Below are 27,915 nucleotides of genomic sequence, written 5' to 3'. Positions count from 1 at the left end.
TTCAACATACGAATTTTGAGGGGGACACAAACATTTACACTATAGCAGTGATAACAATTTTGTCTTATGATCTTATTAAGTTTACTTCTGAAAATAGATAGGGTGAAGTTCTGAGGAAATAAGTCATCTTATAAAAATTAGTTTTTGTTCTCTAGAGAATTTGGGGTAATGTCCTGTTGCCTACAATATAATAACTGGTCCACATTGCATAGAACTGTTTGCATAGAACAAGTGGGTAAAACAGGTCGGTTTAAATGATAATAATCCTGGGGCGCCTGGGTGGCTCAGTCGGTTAGGCGGCCGACTTCGGCTCAGGTCATGATCTTGCGGTCCGTGAGTTCTGGACCCACGTCGGGCTCTGTGCTGAGAGCTCAGAGCCTGGAGCCTGCTTCAGATTCTGTGTCTCCCTCTCTCTGACCCTCCCCCGTTCATGCTCTGTCTCTCCCTGTCTCAAAAATAAATAAACGTTAAAAAACATTTTTTTAATGATAATCCTAATATTGGCTTTTTTTTTTTCAGCTCTTACGGTTATTAACTTCTACTTTCTTTGCATTTATTCTTTGTTTTTCTTTTTCCATTTTTCTTTTTTCTTTTTTTGTGATTTTTTTTTTTTATGTTTATTTTTGAGAAGAAGAGAAATACACAGTGTGAGCGGGGGAAGGGCAGAGAGAGAGGGAGACACAGAATCCGAAGCAGGCTCCAGACTTGGAGCTATCAGCACAGAGCCCGATGTGGGCTCGAACCCACAAACTGCGAGATCATAACCTGAGCCCAAGTCGGACATTCAACCAACTGAGCCACCCAGGCGCCCTGTTTTTTCTTTTTAATGTTTATATATTTTTGAGAGAGAGAGCATGAGCCAGGGAAGGGCAGAAAGAGAGGGGGACAGATGATCTGAAGAGGGCTCTGCACTGACAGAGAGTCCAAGTGGGGATCAAACTCACAAACTGTGAGATCATGACCTGAGCCAAAGTCAGAGGCTCAACCTACTGAGCCACCCAGGGTACCCTGATTTTCTAGCATTCTTCAAAAGAATGCTTCATTCAGTTTCAGGTTTTTAAAATAAATACATCTTAAGCCCAAAGTATATTTCTAAGTATTATCTGTATTGAATCCCGTATTTTGAATGGTGAGTGCTTTTCTTATTCATACCTAAAGATATCATTAATTCTACTGTGTTTTTCTTTTTTAACCATATGTTCTTTTTTTCCCTAGTTTTATTGAGATATAATTGACATATAACACATGTTTTCTTTAAGAATATAATCTTTAGTGTTGAGTTTGGTTGTTGGGTTTTTTACCCCACTAACTTTGTATTGTCTATTAGTCTAAAGTTACACTGTTGTTAGAATATGTGGTTAATCTTTTTTAAAATGTTTATTTATTTTGAGAGATAGTGTGCATGCTTGTGCATGAGCACATGAGTGGGGAGGGGCAGAGAGAAAATCCCAAGCAGGCCCCGTGCTATCAGCGCAGAGGCTGACATGGGGCTTCATCTCACAAACTCTAAGATCACGACCTGAGCCAAAATTAAGAGTTGGATGCTTAACAAACTGAGCCACCCAGGCGCCCCAGAATATGTGGTTAATCTGATAAAGGTTCTTTGAAATTTGTTGAAAGTCATCTTGTAATCTAGTATGTGGTTATTTTTTTTTTAATAAATGTTCTTTCGTGCTTGTATATTTTCTACTTGTTAGCTACCTGAGTCTCTGTTTATGTATTTACTTAATTCAGTTTATTAATGATGATCAAATTTTTAAACAGCTTAGCTGCCTATGGACTAGGTAAAATGATCTTTAAGAATCTTTAGTTGAGGGAATTAAGGAATTTCACTTTAGGTGTAAAGAGGTAAGTTAAGGGGTGCCTGGGTAGTGGCTCGGTTGGTTAAGTGTCCAACTTCGGCTCAGGTCATGATCTCGCAGTTCATGAGCTCAAGACCCTGCTGACAGCTCAGAGCCTGGAGTCTGCTTTGGATTCTGTGTCTCCCTCTCTCTCTCTCTGCCCTTCCCCCCCCCATGTTGTGTCTCTCTGTCTCTCTCAAAAATAAATAAACATTAAAAAATCATTTTAAACTGATAAGAACAGATACTACACTTGATCTTAGGTGGATCCTGAGAAACTTAACAAAAGACCATAGGGGAGGGGAATGAAAAAGAAAAAAGTTAGGGAGGGAACCAAACCAAAGACTATTAAACTGAGAATAAACTGAGGGTTGATGCAGGGCGGGGTGGGGGGGGGGAGGGGAGTGGGTGATGGGCATTGAGGAGGGCACCTGTTGGGCTGAGCACTGGGTGTTGTATGGAAACCAATTTGACAATAAATTTCATATTTAAAAAAAATAATTTTAAAGAGATAACTTAAAATTTATCTACTTTGTCAGAAGTCATTTTTCTGTTTTTGAAACCCCAAAATAGCAATCATAGAAGTAGCAGCAGCAGCAGCAGAAGTAATATTAGTAGTAATAGAAATGGTAACAGCAGCAGTAGCAGTTAACTATTGTGGAGTTCTTACAGTGTGCAAGGCATCATTCAAAGCTATCTAAATCAGTGCATGAATTTAACCCACTAATAACACTATGGCATATTATTGTTTTTCTCATTTTATAGATGAGAAAAAATAAAACACAGGTTATTAATTCACTTGCCATAGTCACATTGTAGTCACATTTTCTTTCAGCAAACCAAGGTAAGTTCAGTTGGACACACAAAACGTTCATTTTTTTTTTTTCTTTTTCCTTTCCAGTTGTTAGAAAAGTTAAAAGAACGTTGGCTCTCTACTGGTTTATGGCATAATCTAGAGTTGGTGAAAACAGTCATCGTAGAACCACCGGCAGGAGAAAAAATTGATTTTGATGAATTACTACAGATGTACTATGATGCAATCAAATACAAAGGAAAGAAAGGTAATTGGAAATTATTTGATGGCCAATCAAAAAGTATTTTTTATCATAAAGAAGTTGATGCTGTCAGAATTCTGTTACCTTTTAAATGAATTTCACTTAAGAGAAAAGTTATATTTTATAATCTGGGTGAAAAGAAAATAAACTGAAGAAACTCTTTTATTTGGAGTTGTTCTTCTATGGATATTTTCATTGGAGATGCCAGTTCAACTTGAGAAACAGCATATATTCAGGTTAGGAAGACATTTAGTATAGTCTTCCCTACACTACCTAAAATGTTTTGTGAAAGAGGATGGATGGAGTATGCATAAATATCTACCTTAGTAGCCAAATGAGTCCTGCATTTTGATGTAAATAATGTACTTTATGCTTACATTCTATTACATAAGGTAAATTTGAGTTTTCAAAGCATAGCTGAAGTCTTAATTTCAAGTTTAGAGAATGTCCATAAAAAGTTTGACAGGAAGAGCTAATAGTAATAACACATGAATAGTGCACCATCTTAAAGATACTGTAACATAATTGTCAATATTGTCAGTATGATGAGATGATACAGAGTATTCTGTGTGTATGTTTTAAATGCTTTCCAATATAATAGTGATCAATATAATATATAGTACAAACTAGAGTTGTTTAAATCAATCTGAGGCCTTTACATGTTGGTGGTAAAAGTAATGATTGCAGTTACACTCTTAAAGATAAAACAGTTGGTGCCTAAAATTTCTCAGTTCATCTGCAAGCTAATTCTACTCTGATGTGGTTTTTCTGTGGAAGTTATCTGGGAGATACAGTTTGTAAATTGGTTTGGTACCATATTACACAGAAATGCAATTTTGTGGCCCTTTTAAAACTTTATTTCATCATAGTTTTTTATTTTGATGTTTTAAAATTTGCTATGATGAGTACTTAATTAGATCTTTTCAAAATGACAAGAATAAGCAGTTTTGAGGAATTTTAGATGTACTTTTTAAAATATTTATTTTTTATTGCTTAAGATGGAGCCCTCTTGGTAGCAGTTTGTCGTGGTAAAGTGAGTGAGGGTCTGGATTTCTCAGATGACAATGCCCGTGCTGTCATAACAATAGGGATTCCTTTTCCGAATGTGAAAGATCTACAGGTAAGCCATCAAAGCCTTAAGTTTTATTTACCACAGAGGTTGTTGATCTTTTTCTTTTTCTTTTTCTTTTTTTTTTTTGTAGTTTTTACTTAAATTCCTATTAGTTAACATATAGTGTAATATTAGTTTTAGATGCAGAAGTTGTTTATCTTTACATAAAGTTGATTATATGTTTTTCTTATATCCTGAGATATTTAAATGCTTTGGTGATTCAGAATGAGTGAGAAAGGTTTGGTAGATATGGATTTATTTTATTTTTAACTTATATTGTCTTTTGCTCAATAAGAGTGATTTTCAAAGTGTGATCTTGGATCAGGAGTATCCGAATCACCTGGGAACTTGATAGAAATATACAGCTCAATCTGAAGCCTAGCAATTTGTGTTTTATCAAGCTCTTAGCCACAGACTTACAAAGGCTCTTCAGGGAATTCTAGGGGACTTTCTCTCTGTCTCCCTTCTCTCAGTGCTGTGCCCAGCCCTGCTGATTTCAGTGATTTTAGCTGCTCCAAAATCTGATCTCTTGGACCCCAGCTCAGTAGGACCACCATACTCTGCCTGTATGTCAGTGCTCTGTGCTTTTGTCAGGAAATTATACCCAGGAAGAGAGCTAAGAATCATGGAATTCACCTAATGGTTTCCCTTATCTCAGAGATTATAGTCTTATGCTACCTCATATCTACTCCCTGAAAGCAGTTGCTTTATCTCTTTTGTCCAGTTTTACATTTACTTAACAGTGGGAGGAGGGATCCCAAACTGGTTATTCTGTCAAAGCCAGAAACAGGAGTTTTGCTTCATTATCACTGATTGCTAACCATTATATTTGAAAAATTATTTGCAGCAATAACTTGAAGCCTAAGGTGATGTTATTTTCCATCACGAAGGATTTTCTCTTACTCCCTGCTGGAATTTGAAGGTTCTAGCCATCTGAGACCCAGACTTCAGGTTTTCTGGCCTTTGAGCTGAGCATAATTTGTATCCCTCTTCCTAGGGTACAGTCTGTTAGGGTCTCATACCAAAGCAAGAATTCTTTCCCTTACAGTTACATTTATTAATACTTCAGCAGACACTGTGAATTATACAATATTAACAGTAATAAACAGTATTTCTCTGGTTAGCTCCTATTCTTCCCTAACCTCTGGATTTCTTGAAAGTTTCTGAAAGTCCTTAGGAGGTTACCTAATTCTTTCAGCCTTCACTAACTTTGGTGGCTTTCACTACCTTTCTTCAAGTACCGTGACTCTTACTGAGAGTGCTGACAATCACGCCCAGAGCTCCTATCCTAAAATGGTTAATGCTGCCTCTGAGTACTGATGAAATAGTTGACATCCAGTCAAGAAAACCGTTGTGTTCACTATCAACAGCTTTCATTGCCACATTCCATTGAAGCTGAATGCTGCTGATGGTACTGCTATTGGCAGTGTTACTGTCTCTCTTTGATGTCTTATCATTTTACCTTGGCCCTATATCGTTGCACTAATGCCACTTTGTTAAAGTGGAGAGAATCCCTTTCCCCTCTTTGTACCACACGTTCTCCTAATGTCTTAAATATATTTTTTCCCTAAAACTAGCTCTTTAAATTTTTGCTTATTATCTCCTCTCTTTCTTGGACCTATGTATGAGTACTTGAGGACCATAAAAGAAGATAACTTTTTGGCTGATACTAGGTTGTACAAAATATGCTCACAAAAATAGCAAATCCTGAAGGGATTAATTCACATCAAACTCAATCGTGTTACATCTGAGAAGAGAAAGGAATGATGGTGTGGGTAGCTATCAAAAGGGACTTTAACTTTTCCTATATTTGTTTTAGTAGAAAACAAGTTTTAAGAAAATATGGTAAGAATAAAGATGTTTATTATGTCATTCTTTGAAAAAAATTTACATTTAAAGAAAATGTTACTTGTGAACAAAATTACATTTACCTTATATTTTCTCTACTCTCACTCCCAACAACTATGATTATGGGCATTGTTTTTGCACCAGTATTGAGTTCTTACTGCTCTCTTTCCTCAGCATTATTTTTTCTCAGGCAGTGTCTCACTCTGTCATACAAAAAAGATAGCTGGTAACCTGCTCTGACATTCCTTAGTAATGGTCTTGCTTGTTACATTTCTGCTTATCTGAATTACAATGACTGACTGTAGTTATACAGAACAGCAAAACAACAAGCTTCACTGCAATCTGGGTGCAGAGGGGGAGGGTGGTTCTAAAGAAGTTTCCCCAGTAGTTCCTGAAAGGGGCAAGTGGAGTAGACCTAAGAGTAGTCCTAACTGCAGGGACAAGGGACAGATAGAGAGGAAAATTCTTTATTGGCAATACCAGATGTAAGGGAAGTGTATTTCTTACTGCCTTATGTCTAGATCAGTTCTTCTTATGTAGCAGACAAGTCTAAAATTTAATGGCTTAAAACAACCATCTGTTATGAGTCACATATCAATTGGTGGGGGGTGGTAGCTGGGTGGTAAATGATCTGAGTGAACTTGGCTGGGCTGCTCTGCTGATTTCAGCTGGGCTTAGTCACCCTGCTATGGTTTCACCAATGTAGGTTTGGCCCGACTGGGTCAGCTCTGCTCTACATATATCTCATCCTTTGTATACCAGCAGACTAGCCAGAACATTTTACCATGTTTTATACCTTGTCAGAGATAGAAGAAGGCAGGCTTGATTGTGCAAATACTTTTCAAATACCTACTTATATCACATCTGCTAACCTATTGCCCAAAGCATGTCATGTGCCTAACTAAGCCCAAAGTCTAGATCAAGGGGTGGGGTGTGGTTATTTTCTACCACACATGGCAAAGGGCTTAGAATCAAGACTCCAAAAAGGAGTTTTGGCTTTTTTTGTTTTAATAACTAAAGAATATTTATAAAGCATCCATTCAAAAGACTGATGTTTATAAGCTTTAGGAGTATAGGTATACAATTTTTATAATAATTAGGAAGTTCTTTTATCATTTGGAAGTGACCAGAATATAGCCATCAATACCTAAATTTTCTGAATACTTGAAATAAATCAGAACACCATTATGGGTGATTTCTTTTTTTTTTTTTTTCTGAACTTGGAATTAATATTTACTATATATATGATTGACAGGTTAATTGCCATAAATTACAAGAAGTACTACAAATCAATATCAAATAACTAAATGGAATAAGAAAAATGCAAAAGTCATAAAACATAATCCACAGAAAAAAGTGCAAATAACCAGAAACATATGAAAAAAAGATGTTCCTCCTGACCCAAGAGAGAAATGCAAATTCAAACAATGAGATATCTGTCTTGGAAAAGATTGAAATGAGTGATGATGCCAGTGATGGAAATAGACTATTTTAGAAGGTGGAAGTATAAGTTAACACACTCTACTGAGAGCAGTTGGAAATATCTATTTAAAGAAACGTCAATTTCAGAATTAAGCTATTGATAAATTTTGGAATCAGATACACCATGTTTAAGAATTTTTCCTGAAGGAATAGTTGTACAAATGTAGGAAGATATATGTTTATAGGTATTAATTGCACTTTTGTTTTCATATAAAAAAATTGGCAACCACCTAATTGCCTATCAACTGAAATCTAGCTAAAAAGCATATAGCAGTTGTCTATTGACTATCACACATTTGCGGAAATAGTAAGTTATATCTATACATACTGACAAGGAATGATAACTGATAAGTGATTTTTAATGGTCAAAATGTGTATAATCTGAACACATTTTTTGTAAAATACATGGTATAAATCTTGAATATGTATTTTAAAAAATCCAAAAGAGTACACATCAAAGTGAAACCTATGATTCTCTCTTGGGAGTGAAACTATGGAAAAGTAATCTTCAACTTCATATATTCTATATTGCTTAGTTATTTTACAGTGGCCATGTAACACCCTTGTTACCAGAAAAATACATAAATTTGTATAATTTTAGATACATAAGTTTATATATTTTAAAATATATAGTACATAATTTTTGAAGACAGAAATTAATGCTGTTAATGCCGTTGAATAACTGTTATTGATATATTTACCAGACACCTCACTGACACCTGCTAGAGTAACTCAAAATTGTTTAAAAGTTCATTTCAAGTTATAAGCAAGGTGGTGTATTAGTAGACAATATGTGGAGCATTGGTAGAGAGTAGTATAAAACTTTAAATGAAGGGATGAAGCAATAAAAATAGAATATTGAAGAATGGTAATTATTTGGGAAATTTTAATGGCTAGATTATATGACATTCCAGGTTCTTTGTAACATCAGTGCTCAGTACACCACATTTTGCTCTGTAGTTGCAATTATGCTTACTGATGATTCTCGAAATGTATAAAAAATTCTCTGATTCTCGAAATGTATAAAAAATCAGCACAAATCATCTTCAGTAGTTCTCTCTGATCACTACCAGGGATCCATATTTCTTGTATCAAGTAGAAAGAAGCGTTCTTTTTTTTTTTAATTTCATTTTTTATTTTTTAAAATTTAATTCCAAATTAGTTAGCATACAGTGCAACAATGATTTCAGGAGTAGATTCCTTAGTGCCCCTTACCCATTTAGCCCATCCCCCCTCCCATAACCCTCAGTTTGTTCTCCATATTTATGAGTCTCTTCTGTTTTGTCCCCCTCCCTTTTTTTTATATTATTTTTGTTTACCTTTCCTTATGTTCATCTGTTTTGTCTCTTAAAGTCTTCATATGTGTGAAGTCATATGATTTTTGTCTTTCTCTGACTAATTTCACTGAGCATAATACCCTCCAGTTCCATCCACATAGTTGCAAATGGCAAGATTTCATTCTTCTGGATTGCCGAGTAGTACTCCATTGTATATATATATATACCATATCTTCTTAATCCATTCATCCATCGATGGACATTTGGGCTCTTGCCATACTTTGGCTATTGTTGATAGTACTGCTATAAACATGGGGGTGCATGTGTCCCTTTGAAACAGCACACCTGTATCCCATGGATAAATGCCTAGTAGTACAATTGCTGGGTTGTAGGTTAGCTCTATTTTTAGTTTTTTGAGGAACCTCCATACTGTTTTCCAGAGTGGCTGCACCAGCTTGCATTCCCAATGGGTGATTTCTTAAAATTCGTAAGTGATCCAACAAGTTATTGAAGATATTTATTTCGGATAAAAAAGGAAAAAAATATATAAATTAAATTTATAAATTATAAATTTATAATTATAAATTAAATATATTTAATAATTAAATATATTATATATTAATTAAGTATATCATATATTTATATATTGTATATTATATTAAATAAAAAATATATTTTATTTAATTTATAAACATAAAATATAAAAGAATAAAAATATAAACGTATACATACACAAATATACATATACATATATACAAATATAAACAAAATATAAAAGAAATACAAAAGTTTGATAATTAAGTCACTTCATTTTTTTGTTTTTGCCTATGCTTTTGGTGGCATATTTAGGAAACTTGACAAATCTAGGCCATGCAGATCTGTCCCAGTTTTCTTCAAAGAGTTTCATAGTTTGAACTCTGAAATTTAGATACGTGATCCCATTTGAGTAAAATTTTTTTAATGTTTATTTATTTTGGGAGAGAGAGTACGAGCAGGGGAGGGGCAGAGAGAGAGGGAAGGGGAGAGAGAGAGAGAAAGAGAGAGGGAGAGGGAATCCCAAGCAGCCTCCGCACTGTCAGCGCAGAGGCCTACGCTGGGCTGGATCCCACAAACCAAACCGTAAGATCATGACCTTAGCCGAAACCAAGAGTTGGACAATTAACTGCCTAAGCCACCTAGGTGCCCTGCGTAAATTTTTGTATATGACGTAAGATAAGAGTTCAGCTTCCTTATATCTGAAATGAGTCACTTATAGACACCATATAGTTTTTTTAATTCATCTAGCCAAATTCTGCCTTTCTGTTGGAGAGTTTAATCTATTCACAAAGTAATTACTGATAAGGAAGGACTTAGTTCTACTATTTAGCTATTTGTTTTCTGTGCTTTTTGTTTCTCAGTTGCTTCGGTATTACCCCTTTTTGTATTTAGTTGGGTTTTTTTGTTGTGTACTATTTTGGTCCCCTTCTTTTCTTTTGTGTACATTGTTTAGTTATTAGTATTACCTTGGGGATTACAAGTAACATCTTAACCTCTGTCCTTCCTGTTTTATATCATTACTGTCATAGATTGCATTTTTATACATTGTATGCTCATTAACATAATTTATAATTATTGTTTTACACATTTGCCTTTTAAATCATGTAGAAAAAAAGAATTACAAACTAAAAGTATAATGATACTGGCTTGTATGTTTAACTACACAGTTCTCTTTACCAGTGCCCTTTATTACTTCCTTTACTATAGTAGGAAGTATTAAGCTAAACTGAAGTACTTCCTACTATATTGCCTTCATTATATTATATTTTAGTGTTTATAAATGCACTTTGTAATCTGTTATATGGTGTACTTCAAGGATTAGGATAATTTCTTAAACATCTTTGTCTCTATAATTGGAATGTAGTGAGTGTTCAATAAATGTTGATTTTATTAACACTTAATATAAACTCATTTAATATATTTAAGTCTTAAATACATATATTTTCATATTTAAACATTCATATTTAAACATGTTTCATATTTAAACATATTTAAATATATTTATTATATTTAAGTATTAAGTATATTCAATATATTGATTGAAATAAATTAAAATAGAACTAAAAGTTAAATATGTATTAATATTCAGGCATACCTCTTTTTTAAATTTTTTCTTTTAGTTTAAATTTTTGTTTGTTAACATTCAGTGCAATATTGGTTTCAGGAGTAGAATTCAGTGATTCACACATACAACACCCAGTCCTCATCACAAGTGCCCTCTTTAGTACCCATCACCCACCTAGCCCATCTCCCGCCCACCTCCCTCTGTCAACCCATAGTTTGTTCTCTAGCATTAACAGTCTCTTGTGGTTTTTCTCTCTTCTCCCCACTGCTTCTCATATATTTATCTGTTTTGTTTCCTAAATTCCACATAGGAGTAAAATCACATGGTATTTGTCTTTCTCTGATTAACTTATTTTGTTTACTATAATACATTCTAGCTTCATCCATGATATTGCAGATGGCAAGATTTCATTCTTTTTGTTGGATGAGTAATATTCCATCATATACACATATATGCCACATCTTCTTTATCCATTCATCATGTGTTTTGATTACTCCACTAACTGGCTGTTCCTCCATCTCTCCCCCTCTTCTTGGGCCTATTTCCTGAGATACCACAATACTGAAATTGGTACACTTCTCCCCCTCTTCTTGGGCCTGTTTCCTGAGACACCACAATATTGAAATTGGTACAGTTAATAACCTTTCAGTGACCTCTAAGTGTTCAATGTCACATGTCTCACTTTAAATCAAAAGCTAGAAATGATTAAGCTTGGTGAGGTAGGCATGTCGAAAGCTGAGATACGCTGAAAGCTAGGCCTCTTGTGTCAGTTAGCCAAGTTGTGAATGCAAAGCAAAAGTTCTTGAAGGAAATTTAAAATTCTACTCCAGTGAACACAAAAATGATAAGCAAAACAGCCTTATTGCTGATGGAGAAAGTTTTTTTGGCCTGGATAGAAGATCAAACCAGCCACAACATTCTCTTAAGCCAACACCTAATCCAGAGTAAGGCCTTAATTATCTTTAATTCTATGAAGGATGAGAGAGGTGAGGAAGAAAAGTTTGAAGCTAGCAGAGGTTGGTTCAAGAAGACATCTTCATAATATCAAAGTGCAAGGTGAAGCAGCAAGTGCTCATGTAGAAGGAGCAAATTATCCAGAAGATCTAGCAAAGATAATTAATCAAGGTGGCTACACTGAACAACAGGTTTTCAATGTAGATGAAACAACCTTATACTGGAAAAAGAGGCCATCTAGTATTGGAACATCTAGAAAAGAGAAGTCAATTCCTGGCTTCAAAGCTTCAAAGGATGGGGTGACTTTTCTTAGTGGCTAATGCAACTGGTGACTTTAAGCTGAAGCCAGTGCTCATTTCCCATTCCAAAAATCTTGGGGCCCATAAGAATTATGTTCTTGCTCTATAAATGCTTGTGCTTGTGCTCTATAAATGGAGCAACAAAGCTTGGATGACAACACATCTATTTACAACATGGTTTACTGAATATCTTAAGCCCACTCCTAAGACCTACTAATCAGAAAAAAAGAAAAAAAAAAGATTACTTTCAAAATATGACTGCTCATTGACAATGCACCTGGACACCCAAGAGCTCTGATGGAGAAATGCAATGAGATTAATGTTGTTTTCATGCCTGCTAATACCACATTCATTCTGCACTCATGGATCAAGGAGTAATTTTGACTTTCAAGTCTTACTATTTAAGAAATACATTTTTATAAGGCAATAGCTGCCACTGATAGGGATTTCTCTAATGGATCTGGGCAAGGTCAACTGAAAACCTTCTGGAAAGGATTCATTATTATAGATGCCAATAAGAACATTCATGATTCATGGGAAGAGGTCAAAATATCAGCATTAACAGGAGTTTGGAAGGAGTTGATACCAACCTGCAGAGATGACTTTGAGGGACTCAACACTTCAGTGGAGGGGTGCCTAGGTGGCTCAGTTGGTTGGACACCCAACTTCAGCTCAGAGTCTGGAGCCTGCTTCAGATTCTGTGTCCCCACCTCTCTTCTGCCCCTTTCCCTCCCCCCCCCCCCACACTCCCTCTCTCCCTCTCTATGTCAAAAATAAACATTAAATTTTTTTTTAAAAAATTATAAAAAAGACTTCACTGGAAATGTGGTAGAAATACTAAGAGAACTAGAGTTAGAAGTAGAACCTGAGGATGTGACTGAATTCCTGCAATCTCATGATAAGAATTTAATGGAAAAGGAATTGCTTCGTATGGATGATCAATGTAATCTCCTAGTGAAGATGCTGTGAAGATTGTTGAAGTGACAGCAAAAGATTTAGAATATTACATTAACTTAGTTGGTAAAGAAGTGGCAGGGTTTGAGAGAATGGATTCCCAATTTTGAAAGAAATTCCACTGTGGGTAAAATGCTATGAAATAGCACCATGTGCTATAGAGAGAGTTCGTGAAAGCAAGAGTCAATCAATATGACAGACTTCATTGTTGTCATATTTTAAGAAATTGCCATAGCCACCCCAGCCTTTAGCAACCACTACCCTGGTCAGTCAGCAGCCATCAACACTGAGGGAGGAACCCCACCAGCAGAAAGATTTTGACTCAATGAGACGATGATTAGCACTTTTAGCAATTAAGGCATTTATGTTGTTGTTTTTTTAAGACATAATGCTATTGCACCCTTAATAGACTACAGTATAGTGTAAACATAACTTTTATATGTACTGAGAAATGAAAATTCACTTGACTCATTTTGTTTTCATATTTGCTTTATCACAGTGGTCTGGAATCAAACCCATAATATCTCTGAGGTGTCTATTTCTATTTAATATAAGTTATTAAAATAGTATTTAGTTTTGTTGTTTGTTTTACTTGACACTGTTATTTAAAAACAACAATCCTAAGGCGCATGGGTGGCTCAGTCAATGGAACATCCAACTCTTGGTTTTGGCTCAGTTCATCTCATGGTTCATGGGTTCAAGCCCCACTTTGGGCTGTGCACTGATAGCATGGAGCCTGCTTGGGATTCTCTCTCTTTTTCTGTCTCTGCCTCTTTCCTGTACATGTGCACATGCGCTCTCTCTCTCTCTCTCAAAAATCTTAAAAAAATTTTTTTTAATCTTTATTTATTTTTGAGAGAGAGACAGAGTGTGAGCAGGGGAGGAGGAGAGAGAGAGGGAGACACAGAATCTGAAGCAGGCTCCAGGCCCTGAGCTGTCAGCACAGAGCCCGATGCGGCACTCGAACTCACAAACCGTGAGATCATGACCTGAGCTGAAGTCGGACGCTCAGCTGAGCCACCCAGGCACCCCTCTAAATAAGTAAACTTTAAAAAAATCCTCCATTTCTATATACTTTAATTAAAACATGGTAATGATAGTAATCATTATTAGATGATAATAGGACATTAGTGAACATTAATATGACTTAAATGAGGCAACATGGTGTGTTGTTACAGTCATTAAAGGAGTTACAGAAGAAAATGCTCAATCCCAGTACCATTTTATACTAATACATAGTAGAACATCATAAATGAAGGGGGTGTCTTATATTGGTTATACTGATTGTCACTCTTTATATATTATTTTTCTGTTGCTGCATTAGTATGATCACATAGTAGCTTAAAACAATACACATTTCTTAAATGTCACAGTTTCTGTAGGGCAGGCATGTAGGTATGGCTTAACCAGCTTCTCTCCTCAGGCTTCCACAGGCTGCAGCCAAAATGTTGGCTGGGTTGTGTTCTTATCTGGACCTTGGGGTCTTCTTCCAAGCTCATCCAGGATGTTGGCAGAATTCATTCCTTATGGTTGTAGGACTGATCCAACCAGGGGCAACTCTCATCTCAGGCTATGCAGAGTTCCTTGCCCTGTGGCCTTCTCACAAGCCCTCTCACCACATGGCAGTTAACTTCTTCACAAGGTCAACAAGGTAGATAAGAAGCAAGTCACAGGTTCTGCTCATACTTAAGGTGAGAAGATTATATAAGACACAACTCTCTGAGTCACCTTATGGTATGTTTGCCATATTCTTGTTTTTGGTAAAATGAGATGATGAACTAAATGATTTCCATAAATGGCTCTTCCAAAACTAAAATAGTGCTTCAAATTACTTACTAGACTATAACTTAGGACTTTATTAATAGGACTTTTATATTAATACTCAGTCTATCACACAGAAATAAGTGGAAGCTATTTATATTGAAAACCTTAAATACTACAGCTTCTGGAAATGAAATAATCTATTTCTACATTATTTTCTTCATTGTTTCATTTGAATTCATATTTTAGAAGATTAAGATCAGTGTCTGAGTTAGAAAAGTGATTTGAGTGGGAAAAAGAGCAGTGACATTAATTTTATGATACTAAAATTTTTTTCTTAAATTTGAGACACAGATTATGGAAATAAAAATGAAAATACAGTTTAAAATACTAACTTAAGACTCTTATAGTCTCAGTTGCAGAGTTTGGCTTTTAGAGAAGCAGGAAAATGTATGTTAGAGCCAAAAATATGACTTCTTTGGCTGTGACCAGGATTTCCTCTTCCCACCTTGGGGACTAGAAAGTAGAGGTAGGAAAATTTCATTTTGGAGCCAAGTGTGACTTGTTTAGTTCAAGTCGTAATTTATTGCCCATACCTCAGGGACCTGAAAATAAAGAAACCCACTATGAAATGTTGATAATGGGCCACTCTGAAGGGCAAGCATTAAGCTAACTTTCCCAGTGAGGGTTTTTTTCACTTCCACTTTTCCCAGATGCTTCTGATCATTCTATAAGGACATACTTAATCGTGTAATAGTTAAAAAGAAAACTTTCTGTGCACTAAACCATAGTATTTGAGGGGCAGGAAAGTGAACCAAGGCCTTTATATGATTAGATGTCGGTGGAAAAGTATAACTGAAAGAAAAGTTTTTTTAATGCGGTTAAGTCACAGTATAACAAGGCTGCCATTTAATGGATATCTAAAGCAAATCCTTTGGCCAATTAGTATGATCTAAAAGCTACAAAAACCTTCAACTTTCTAATTCAGACATCTACATCTCAAATTGGTGGCATATTCATAATTTGTGAGACATTATAAGGTACAATATTTAGATTTTAAAATTAAATTTTATTTATATTCCTTAACATAGTTTGGTAGTATATAGAAATTTGTTTTTCGTGGATATTGTGCCTTTAATTCCCCTGTGGAAAATTCATAAAACCACAGAATATGGCAAAAAAATCTTATACTTTAAAAATGTTCAAGTGGTATTTTAGATTTTTATAATTGGTTTCATAAAATTTGATGGTAACATTCAATTTCAGAAGTGCTCTTATAGCAATTGAAATAACTTAAGATGACAAATTTTATGTGCTTATTATTTTTCTTTATTAATATAATATGTTGAGTTATTAAAATTGATTTTATTTGGAAACTATTTACAATTCAGAGGATGATCTGATTAGTTATCTTAGTTTTGACATACAGTAACTATTATTTTTTTTAGCAAACTTCTCTTAGCTCTGAAGGTACTGAACTATATGAATATATTATTTTAATCAATTTTTAAAAGTTATACTCATAATTGAAAAATATAGGCATGTTAAATTAGTTACTGACTTTATAACAAACATGTATAAATTTATAGACTTCCATGCATCCTTGGCATTTTATAAACCTCAGAAAAGGGTTTGTTAGCCTTTGCATGCCCCCAGAAGATAACACCATTGGGGTGCCTGGGTGGCTAAGTCAGTTAAGTCCAACTTCAGCTCAGGTTGCGATCTCATGGTTTGTGAGTTCCAGCCCTGCATCAGGCTCTCTGGTGTCACAACAGAGCCCGCTTTGCATCCTTTGCCCTTCTCTGTCTGCCCCTCCCCTGCTCACACTCTCTCTCTCTCAAAAATAAACATTTTTAAAAAGATATCAGCATTAATAAAACAGTGCACATTAAACCACATTCAACCAGTGTTTTCAAGTGTCAAAGTACTTTTTTTTAATTAAAAAAAAATTTTTTTAATGTTTATTTTTTGTGAGAGCGAGAGAGAGCAAGCATGAGTCGGACTGAGCCACCTCAAGTATCAAAGTATTATTAGATGATAGCAATATATGAATTCTTAAATCTGACATTTCTTTTTAAGGAGATTGTTGTTGATTCCTCATTATTCCTTGTTCCTTTGGCAGCAGTGTGTATATTCATCAGTAGATGAATGAAGGCAGGAATGTAAAGGGCTATAGTATATCAAGACAAACAATTTCGGAAACAGAAACTATTCTTAATTTTGAGTAGGTTTATCTATTCCTTTTGTATCACTTCCATAATTGTGCTGATGATCTTGAGTATTGTAGCGTTCATGTATTCATTCATGTAATAAGTTTCTACTAAGAGCCTAATTTGTACTAAACACAGTAGGTATAAAAATGAACGTGATGCTGGGGTACCTGGGTGGCTCAGTCGGTAAGTGTCCGACTTCGGCTCAGGTCATGATCTCACGGTTCATGAGTTCGAGCCCTGCATCGGGCTCTGTGCTGACAGCTCAGAGCCTGGAGCTGCTTCGGGTTCTGTGTCTCCCTCTCTCTCTGCTCCTACCCCACTCACACTCTGTCTCTCTCTCAAAAATAAATAAACCTTAAAAAAAATTTTTTTTAAATGAACATGATGCTATCTCTATACTACTAAAGTCTTTAGTGAAGGACATGAATGTATTACAGTGTTTGGTGGGATTGAATCTGAGTGTTCAAATGCTTAGAGAAAGTAAAATTAAGGAATACCTTTCTTTCACCTGTCATCCAGATATCCATTTACTTAGGTTTGCCTAAAATAGATGGAGACAGAGAGATGATATTTGAATCTTGTCTACAATGATATTGAAGCATACAAACATTTGATAAAATGGAATGGCCTCACCAAAGGTCAGATTACAATAAGACTATTAATATCGTTAAGACTATTCAGAATACCGAAACAACCATTTTTTTAAATATCTGCCAAGAGTACCAAGTACTTTAATAGACTGGTGACGCAGTGAACCACTATACAGATTATAGCCCTCTGACTCATGTAACTTACAGTCTAGCAAGGAATAGTGACATTAAAATAATGAAGTTAATTACAGTCGTGATAAAGGCTATAAGAAAAAGTCACAAGAACTATGAGAATGTATAACAGGATCCTGAGCTAGTGTTTGTGGGTAAAGAAAGACTTCCTGAGGAAGTGATATTTAGGCTGACACTTAAATACTGTCCTAGAAGGCTAAGACTTATATAGATGAACAGAATGGGTACGAGTATTCTCAGCAGAAAGAGTGGCCTATGCTAAGGCTCTAAGGTGTGAAAGAGGATAAGCAGTTTCCAGGAATTGAAAGAGGCTGAGGTGGAGAGTGGGGGAGAATGGCATGTGAATAGAGACTGGGAGAGATATTAAGGAGCCAAATCATTTAGGACTCTGTATGCCATTTTAAGGATTTGAGACTATTCTAAACCAAGGGAAATTCTAAGCTGTCCTGTGGGAAACCAGATCTGGGAATAGAGCCTGAGGTCAGAGTGTAGTGGATTTTTAGTTATAGTGTAGCATCTGATACAGAAACCCACCTGGATCTAGCCCCAATAATAACATGTGGTTACCCAGGGGAAATGGCTATGTGTATAAACTTAAAGGGCTGTAATACTAAACTCCCAACATTTAGGAGTTCAGCAATTTGCTGTCGGAATTTTTGGAAACACTTAGACCAAAGCACAGATATGGAAGAAAAACCATGTCACCTCTGAAGGTCTAGAATGAGTTTATCCTCAATTACTTAAACATTTTTTTCCTCCTCAGAACGCTTTTTTTTTTTCAAGATAGTTTGGCCAAAAGTATTATTAAAGTAGGTTTTAAGTGCACTTTGAAATAACAAAATTAGAATCTAGTTGAAATCTAATTATTCCATGTGGGTTGACAACTTGTAATTTGCCGTGGACAGTGAAAACTGAGATAACCAAACCCTTGTTCCCATCCTTTTTTAAAAACAAACAAGCATAAAAACACAAAAATAAATGGCTGAGGTATTTTTAATTTTTAAATTAAAAAATTCCCATATTTCTTAAAGGAATGTTTTGGGATCAGGGGAAGAAACATTTAAAATCACAAAATTTCAAGCAGTTTTCATTAGCCTTTTTCCTTCTTTTTCTCCCAATAATCATGTCATTCTAGTTCAGGGGGGGGGGGGGGGGAGCAGATAAAAAGCCATGCCTGAATATAGCTACAAATTAAAGCTTTGGATATTTAACAAATAAAAACTTTTGGTTTATGAAAATTTTTGAAATTATATTTTCTTATGTGCATCTTGTTGGCAAGAACAAGAACTTTATTGACTTTTGTATTTTACTTTTGTTCTCATAGTAGGTTGAAGGCTTTAAAAGTGATATTATCACCCTGGGCACTTATGAGGTTGATTGACACATTACTTCCAGTGGCCTAGAGCATAATCAGCACCACTGACCTCAAGGGAAGTGGTGGAATTGACTTTTAACTTCTCTGAAAGTCTTCTTTTTCTTTAGAGTAGAATTTTTTGTTGCAGTGGATTTTGGCCTATTTACATTTACTTAATCAAATCCCCTCGTTGTGAGCAATGTTCTGTGCATTGTAGGATGTTTGGCAGCATCTCTGGCCTTTACCTATAGATGCCAGTAGCAGACCCTTCTCTCCTCACTAGTTGTGACAACCAAAAATGTCTGTAGACATTGCCAAAATCTTTTGGTAGACAAAATCAATGTCAGTTGAGCACCATTGCTTTATATAATAAGGCATAGGAGCAGCTGGGTAATTAAGTCAATTGAGCATCTGACTCGACTTTGGCTCAGGTCACGATCCTTGGGTCATGGGATTGAGCCCTGCATAGGGTGCTGAGCACGGTAAATGCTCAAGATTTTCTCTCTCTCTTCCCCTCTGCCCCTCTACCCTGCTCATGCTGTCTCTCTCTAAAAATATTTATGTGTGATATATATAAATATATATATATAGAGAGAGAGACATATGGGTGTGTGTCATGAATTAAAATGAGCAATCTGTTTATCTTTTAATTATTTTTTATCAAGTTGAAAAAAGTTCAATAAAGCTTTTACTAAGAGCCTAATTTATACAAAATACAGTTGTTTCTTATATTAACAATATCTTGGCTTCTGCCCCATTCCCAGCCCTTGCTTCTGAGAGGCAGCAAATTTTGCTTCTTTTAGCTATTTCTGTCTGGTATTTACTCCATATTTTATCTTTCTTTAATCAGTTTTAGACCTAAGTATTTATTTGTTATATTGAGATAAGGATTTTAGCTTACTATATACCTTTTCTTTCTTTTTCCTCCTAACATAGTTACATCACGTTTTAAAAATTAAATCCATAATCAATATTCACATCATGACTATGAAAATATTGTTCATTGTAGTCAAATAATTTCCTTCCTTTCTTGAACTTTTTATCTTCCTATTAATAATGCCCTCTGTCCTTTTTTCCTTTTCAAAAGATATTTGTTTTGGGTTTTTTTTTTAGGTTTATTTATTTATTTTGAGAGAGACAGAGAGAGCATGAGCAGGGGAGGGGCAGAGAGGGAAAAAGAGAATCCGAAGAAGGCTCAGTTCTGTCAGCGCAGAGCCCCATGTAGGGCTCAATCTTAACCAACTGAGCCACCTAGGTGCCCCTAAAATATCTTTAAATTAATTTTGGGTCACCCTTCAATGAATATATGCAACACCTCTCAATACAGTTTTCCTATCAGATCTGTGAGATAATAGGTCAGTCCTTTTTTTCCCTCTGAAGACATTGCTCCTGGAGCCTCCTGATCTCCTACTTCAATCAAGCAAGACCAAGTTGTTCTTTAGCCCACTTAACTGCCAGATTCCTGAGATTTCCTTTTGCTGTCATCCTGGGAATTTGATTTGCCTATCTTCTGTGTTGGATCATAAGTTTCCTGAGTCTCAAATCTTCCTAAATGTTTTCATCTTCATAGTACAGTCCTCTGGCAGTTTATCTATACTTTCATTTCCTGAGCTTTTTTGGACTCCTGCTGGCCTAACTGGCTTATTTCCCATCAGTAGCTCTGTGGGTACTTTGGTTTGAACTTTCACCTCTCTGCTCAGTCATACACCTTTTGTCCATCTGCTTTTCACATTCATGTATCAGGTTTTGAGTTTGCAGACGTCTCTTAGTTTAATTGAAGATGAGGACTGTTTCTCTTATTTGTCTTTTAAGTTTGGAGAAGTTTTTATGTCTTTCTTTTTTCCTTTCTGAAACTAGAAGTCTTCATTACTTTGTAAGATTAAGTATGGGATTTTAAAATGTTGTGATCCCAGGGGTGCCTGGGTGGCTCAGTCAGTTAAAAGTCCAACTCTTGATTTCGGCTCAGGTCATGATCTCATGGTTTGGTGGGTTCTAGCCCCACATCAGGCTCCATGCTGATGGTGTGGAGCCTGCTTAGGATTCTCTCTCTCCCTCCCTCCCTCCCTCTCTCTCTCTGCCCCTCCCTCACTCCCGCTGTCTCTCTCAAAAATAAATAAACTTAAAAACTTAAATAAATAAATAAATAAATAAATAAATAAATAAATAAATAAATAAATAAAATCTATGATCCCGTATACTTTATTTCCACACTTCTACAAGCACATTTGAGAAGCTCTAAATCAAATATTCCTAACAATAATATTGTAAAGGTAGAAAGTAATAATTGTTCTAAAAAATCAAGTATATACTTATATTTGAAAGATAAATTTAGATGTAATAAAAATCTAGGTGGAGAAAGTATCATAATTCATTTGTTGGGCTGTGGAGGTAATAAGTTTCAAGGTTTTAAGTGTATTGCAGTATTTTTCAGTACTTCTATAATCTTTGTTACATGCACACTTTCTTGTGACCATGTTTGTTTTTAAATGTCACAGTGTTTAATCATGTGAAATCTGAGTCTGAGCCTCCTCTTACTGTGATTACCTTCTACTTTCTATGCCTGCCATTGCCATAAAACTTTTATCCAGCACCCCCTCTCCCACCCCACTCCACCCCAGGGCCAAAGTGCTTAGTATTGCATTTTCTAGCATCTACAAGCTTCTTCCATGAGAGATCTTGCCATCCAGAGATACATAGGAGTAGGTGCAGGTTTCTGTCACTTGCTGAATGCAGCACTACTCATTCCCTTAACAAAGCCTTTTTTTTTATTAAAAAAAAAATTTTTTTTAATGTTTGTTTATTTTTGAGACGGAGAGAGAGAGCATGAGCAGGGGAAGGGCAGGGAGAGAGGGAGACACAAAATCAGAAGCAGGCTCCAGGCTCTGAGCTGTCAGCACAGAGCCCAATGTAGGGCTTGAACTCAACGAACTGCGAGATCATGACCTAAGCTGAAGTTGGACGCTGAACCGACTGAGCCACCCAGGTGCCCCATCAAAGCCTCTTAATATTAGCTTATTCCTTTAAGAGCCTGGAGTTCCATTTACAGCCTCACATTGCTTTCTTACATATGATATTACTTCATTTTATTGGTTGTTATTGCTAGACAAGTTTATTCATAGTGAGGGAAGCTCTAGATCGTAAGATATGCGAATGAGATAATATTCAGACTAATAAAGTAGCAGTCATGCATTCATTCCATAGATTATATCACTAATGTATTTTATATGTATATAGTTCAAATACAGCTCATGGGTTGCAAAGTGATAAAGAATATTATGAAAGATATTAAAAAGTGCTAGTGTTATAATTTGTCAGAAAATTTAAGATCAATTGCAGAAATTATTTAGCAAAAATTGTGTTTCAAAACTGAATGCTGTTCTCTATGTCCTGCCAAAGTACATACTTTCATTGATATTTGATGAAAAAGTAGCTACGTCATAAACTGAAGAAATTTATTTTATGTTACCTAAGATAATGTGCCTATATACTGAATAGAACAGTTTAAATGTCTTCATAGGGAGTTGATCCAGGTGGTAAAGCCCTAATTTGAGGTGAACAGCCTAAGAGATGGCCTACATTGGCTAGATGGCCCACATTGTCTCTATTAGTCCTGTGACTTCTTTCATATATGTGCAACAATATAGTATAACAGAATGTAAAGCCCACCCAAACCATTGGATTTTAGAAATAATGGGATATGTAATGACTCCAATCCACTTACCTCCAATGTGTGATGATGCTTTACTGTTTTGTGTGTCATTTATTTCTTCAACTCTGTGTGGCAGGAATTATTTTCTTATGTTTTCTTGTTTTCTTCCACTTACAAAGGAGGAAACTAAGAAAGAAAGCTAAATTGAGGAGGTACTGTGCCTCGCCCAAGGTCAAACAACTAATTAGTGTCAAAGCCTTGAATCCAAGCTGTGTATTTTTTCCATTATACCTCCTTCCCTCAGAACCTACTATAGCATGAATATATATATGACCTTTTCTAGCGATGATAACTTAAGCATTTTCAGATTTATATAGATGATATTTTAGTATGGGTAGCCTAACTGAATTGCCACAAAACTTAGTATTTAAAAGAATTTTTTTAAACTTTGCCCTTTATAGAATGAGTGTATTCAACTTAAGGTTTCTTACATGTTTTAAAATATTAACTGTCTTTTTTTTTCTTTTAATAGAAAAATATTAATTTCTGCTTTTTTCTGGGTTCATTATCTTATCTTGAAAAATTATTTTTGTAATAAAAAAACCCAAAGATCTAATGCACCATACTGACAGAATGTTTTTGCATTATTCAGAATTACTTAGATGTTGCTGAGTTACCAATAAGCTATTCTGGATAGTAGCTAAATTATTATAACTAGTTGAGGTAAAATATGTTGAGTATGTCGAGAATAAGAGATGCCTAGTTTGAGGAGAATGTTTTTTTCTTATATTTGAAATTTCTAGGCCATTTTTTTTTAACAATGATAATTTATAACACAGAGTTCAATATAGATTTTTTCTGTACAAAGTGTGTTACCCAAAGCAGCCTTAAAGCATATGTGAAATAAGTTATGTTACTGATACTGTGTCTGTTACTATGTCTTGATTCTTATTTCTTAGTAGATTATTGTGGTCAATTCCTATTGTAACAAGAAAAGTAAGTAACAATTGAAAACCATCTCCAATGTGTGTGTGGTTTTTTGTGTGTATTTTTTTTTTTTAAACTCTAAAAGGGAGCCTGGCTTCTTAAGTCTTGGCAGAAATCCATTTTTTCCCCTTTTAAGAAAATATATATACTATATTTGGTTAACTTGGTGTTTCAGAAATCTTGAAAATATGCCAGATGAAATAAAACCAGCTATATTCCTTTTATCTAGCTAAATTATTTTACATACAAGATCTTATGCTGAGTTTAGAACTCTAACCATTGGAATTTATATTGTGATACCCTGATAAAAAGTGTTTATACTGTGATGATATAAAGCAGTAAATGTCTCTAATGCACAGTCTCTGTCTCCAGATTTGGTTTGCTATAAATGTTTATGTTTTAGGTCCTTTACCTTGGCGAAAGATAAAACTATGCATCTTGAGTGTTTGCTGGACAAATGTGTTTATTTTTTTGAAGCAAAGTTTTAAAATATTTTTAATAATAAGTTTAGCTGATTGTTGTCAGTCTTATTTTGAGGCTTGAACTTCTGTTTTAAAGCTTACATATGAGAAAAAAATATATTCTGCCTATAGTGATTGCTTTTAGAAAAGCATTTAATACTGAAATCATAATATATATTCATATGAATTGGGATAAATTCCCCAGTCTTTTATATGAGGCAGTAAAGTGAGGAGATGCATTTATAATTCCAGTTCATATTTATCACACCACTTATTTCTTCAGAAGCTATGTGTAAAATGATACTCTCATCATGCAGAGCTACTTATGGCCACACTGTTGGGTTTGACTAAGTTGAAAAAATAATCTAGTGTTCAAAAGTGTGACTTAAATTTCTTGTTGACATATACAGTATAATCCTTTTGGTTATTTTATATATTCTATACCCATTCAGTAGTGTAGTACGTATACTGTCTCCAATAAAACTGAGTCATTAAAGGACTTGAGAAACTTACTGTTTGATCTCAAGTATATTATAGTTTAATAGTAAAATCAGAATCCAGAACCATTTAACTTCTGCTTGACAATAGTTATCTGGGTATTTTTACATAATTCTCTAAGTGTCACCTCAGTCTTGATTATCTGTGTCTGCTATTCAGGATCTCATCTTTGCTTACATCAGGTTAGCTTTTGATGCACAGATATTTTTAGTTGCCCAGAAACTACTATATTAAGGGTTGTTGTTTTTTTTTTTTTTTCATTTTCTGTGAACTTAAACTCATTATGGAAAAAAAAAAATTCAGTGCAGCATCTGAACCAATGGGTTGCAGACTCAAGCCACTAAAGGAGTTAAACAGGTTATTTAAATGAGTGAGCTAGTTGAGGGTTGGTAAATAGTTCAAATTATTTTAAGCTATGGTAAGAGCCACATGAAACGTAAGTTTGGGCCCTCAGTTTGCAACCTTTGATAAAATAGTTTGATTTCTCTCTGCTGTTTACACACCCCTCCAGAATTACACATATACTAATTTATTGGGGGTGGGGACCAAGTGGTTTAAACTCTTTCTAGAGTGTACAATTAAATATAGCTTTCTATTTTGGGAAAGCCTTGTAAAATGTATTTGAAAAGTAATGTTAACTGGTCTACAAGATCATCTTTCCAAACCACACTTCAGCTTAGTTTATAGTGTTTACTTTCTGTCCAAACTTAGAAAAAACATTCACAGTTAACTTCCATAATATAAAATGTCTGTCTCGTTAGGCATTAAAGGATTGGTCAACAGGTATAATGTTGTTAGACTGTATTGCTAATGTGAATGTGGACATGACCTCCCAAATAGATCAAAGACTAATCTCTTTGACAGTTACAAGATGGCAGAGCTTGCCATGGGCCTTTTGCTGCTGCACATTGAAACTATTTGTTTGGAAATCATGCCTGAGGGATGAGAATGCATTTATAAGGATGAGCAGGTAAAAGTAAAAGGTTGTCTTTTGACATTTCAACTAATCCCTTCCAGCCTTTGGTTTACTTAACATTTAGGCTATTTGCTGGCAGGAGAAACTGACTTTTTCACATATGCTTTATGTCATTTTAAATTGGGCATTGATTTTCATGCCTGATAATCCCTAAGTGTACAGTGTAATAGATTCTGATGTCATTATAATGCGGTATACGATCTTCCTACCTTTTCTAAACCCTTAACCTTGCTTTCCCTAATGAAATGTGTTTCCCCAAGACAATTTTTTCTTTTTATTAATTTTTAGGAGTTTGTTTCTTTATATAATAAAAAATATTTAAATGTTAATTTATATATTTATATATATATATATATATATATATATATATATATATATATATATATATTTACCTTCAAAAGTTTGTTTTTTTTTTTTCTTTTCGCCTAAAATAATTTTCCTGGGTAAAATACTCACAGTACTTTAAAGGCTATTTGGATGGTAGAGAATATTTGAAAACTTATAAGAAATTGAATTCATGTTGTCAAACATAAAAATTAGTTCATTTTAATGAAAACTAAAACACTAAGGAGAGATAATTTTGTTTATTTAATCTAATAGTTGCTACATTATCTCTGTTTCATTTATAACTAACATATCCTAGAACAACTGTTATCATAGGCAGAGTGATCTTTATAAAGTATTTGTTTGGAATAAGGTGTAGGGAAATTTGAAAGCCCTTAAGCTATTATGTCTAACAAAGGATAAATGCTACAATTTGGCAGGGGTTGGCAGGTACCCTCAAAGAATATAAAGAAACTACTTAGTTATATTTTGAGAGATAGGTAGGAAATATACATTTTTCCCAGTTGGATAGAATTTTTAAAGTATATTTTCTTTTAATCTCTACATATTATAATATACTTTATCACTGAATTGTTACTTTTACATACTATTATCTAACCTTTCCTATGATGCCATATTATTATATTATTTTTTAAAATATAACCTATAACACTTAAAGGAAAGTGTACTTCCTTTGTATTCTAGTTATAAAGTTTTAATATAGAAATTTGACAGGTTATTTTGAGAGGATATAAAGTACAGTTTGTTTCCTACCAATTTGAAAGCTACTTGTCAGAAGTATACTCTTCTGATTTCTCGTCTAACACATGTCCTTTTGTTTAAAAAGTTAATAGTAATATAGAGTGTATTGAAGAGACTTTGTTTTCTCTTGAGTAGTTTTACAACTTTTTTTGTTTTTTAGTTTTTATTTATTTATTTCAAGAGAGGGAAGGAGGGGGAGAGACTGAGAGAGGAAGAGAAAGAATGCCAAGAAGGCTCTGCACTGTAATTGCGAGGCTCCTACGCTGGGCTCAAACCCACTAACCATGAGATCATCACCTGAGCTGAAATCAAGAGTTGGACGCTCAACCGACTGAGTCACCCAGGCGCCCTAAGTAGTTTCACAACTTCTTAAAACTAACTTGTTAATTTATCTTGAAAGTCCAGAGTTTATCCAAGAAGGTAACTCTTTATACCTTTAATTAGGCTTATACTACAAAAATATACTATATACTTCCCCAGGAATACTACATATGAGATCTTAAAAAGTTGACTAAGTGAAGAAAGAGCAGTTCCTGCTGTTTCATATTCAATAACTAGTTGCTGGGTATTATAGTCAATTGTTTCTTCTTCTTTCTCCTTTCTTCTTCTTGTTCTTCTCCTTCCTCCTCCTCCTCCTCCTCCTCCTCCTCCTCCTCCTCCTCCTCCTCCTCCTCCTCCTCCTCCTCCTCCTCCTCCTCCTCCTCTTCTTCTTCTTCTTCTTCTTCTTCTTCTTCTTCTTCTTCTTCCTCTTCTTCATGTTTATTTATTTTTTGAGAGAGAGAGCAGGGGAGGGGCAGAGAGTGAGGGAGACAGAGAACCCCAAGCAGGCTGCACACTGTTAGTGTGGAGCCCGACGTGGGGCTCATGCTCAGAAACTGTGAGATCATGACCTAAGCTGAAATCAAGAGTCAGATGCTTAACTGATTGAGCTACCCAGGCACCCCTGTAGTCAATTTCTGTGAGCTCCCAATACTAGCAGATAGTTATAGGTGAATAAATTGCTGTCGTTGTATTTGAGAACTATTTTAAATTTTACTTTAATTAGATTTTCTTACTGATTCCATTTCTAATTAGGAAAAGTAAGCCACAACAGAATTGATTTACCCAAGATCACTCAGGAAAGCTATATAGTGTCTTGACTCCAGAGTTTTCACTCTTAAGAGAGCAAGCTCTGGAAAGAGACCTAGATTCAGTTCTCAGCTCTACTCCTGTGCACTGTGCTTAGA

The 27,915-nt window shown here is 35.0% G+C and overlaps 1 protein-coding gene across 1 annotated transcript in view; it reads left to right on the top strand.

Moving 5' to 3' along the window:
• Positions 1-27,915, top strand: part of BRIP1 (BRCA1 interacting helicase 1) — a 211,756-nt gene that overhangs the window by 139,464 nt on the left and 44,377 nt on the right. The window contains 2 exon segments of the mRNA XM_042915344.1: positions 2,743-2,902; positions 3,895-4,016. Coding sequence (XP_042771278.1) covers positions 2,743-2,902; positions 3,895-4,016 — 282 coding nt within the window.

The sequence above is a fragment of the Panthera leo genome, chromosome E1 (assembly GCF_018350215.1).
Source record: "Panthera leo isolate Ple1 chromosome E1, P.leo_Ple1_pat1.1, whole genome shotgun sequence".
Classification (NCBI taxonomy): Eukaryota; Metazoa; Chordata; class Mammalia; order Carnivora; family Felidae; genus Panthera; species Panthera leo.
Note: the sequence above shows the minus strand (reverse complement) of the source record. Positions and strands in the feature narration are given on the sequence as shown.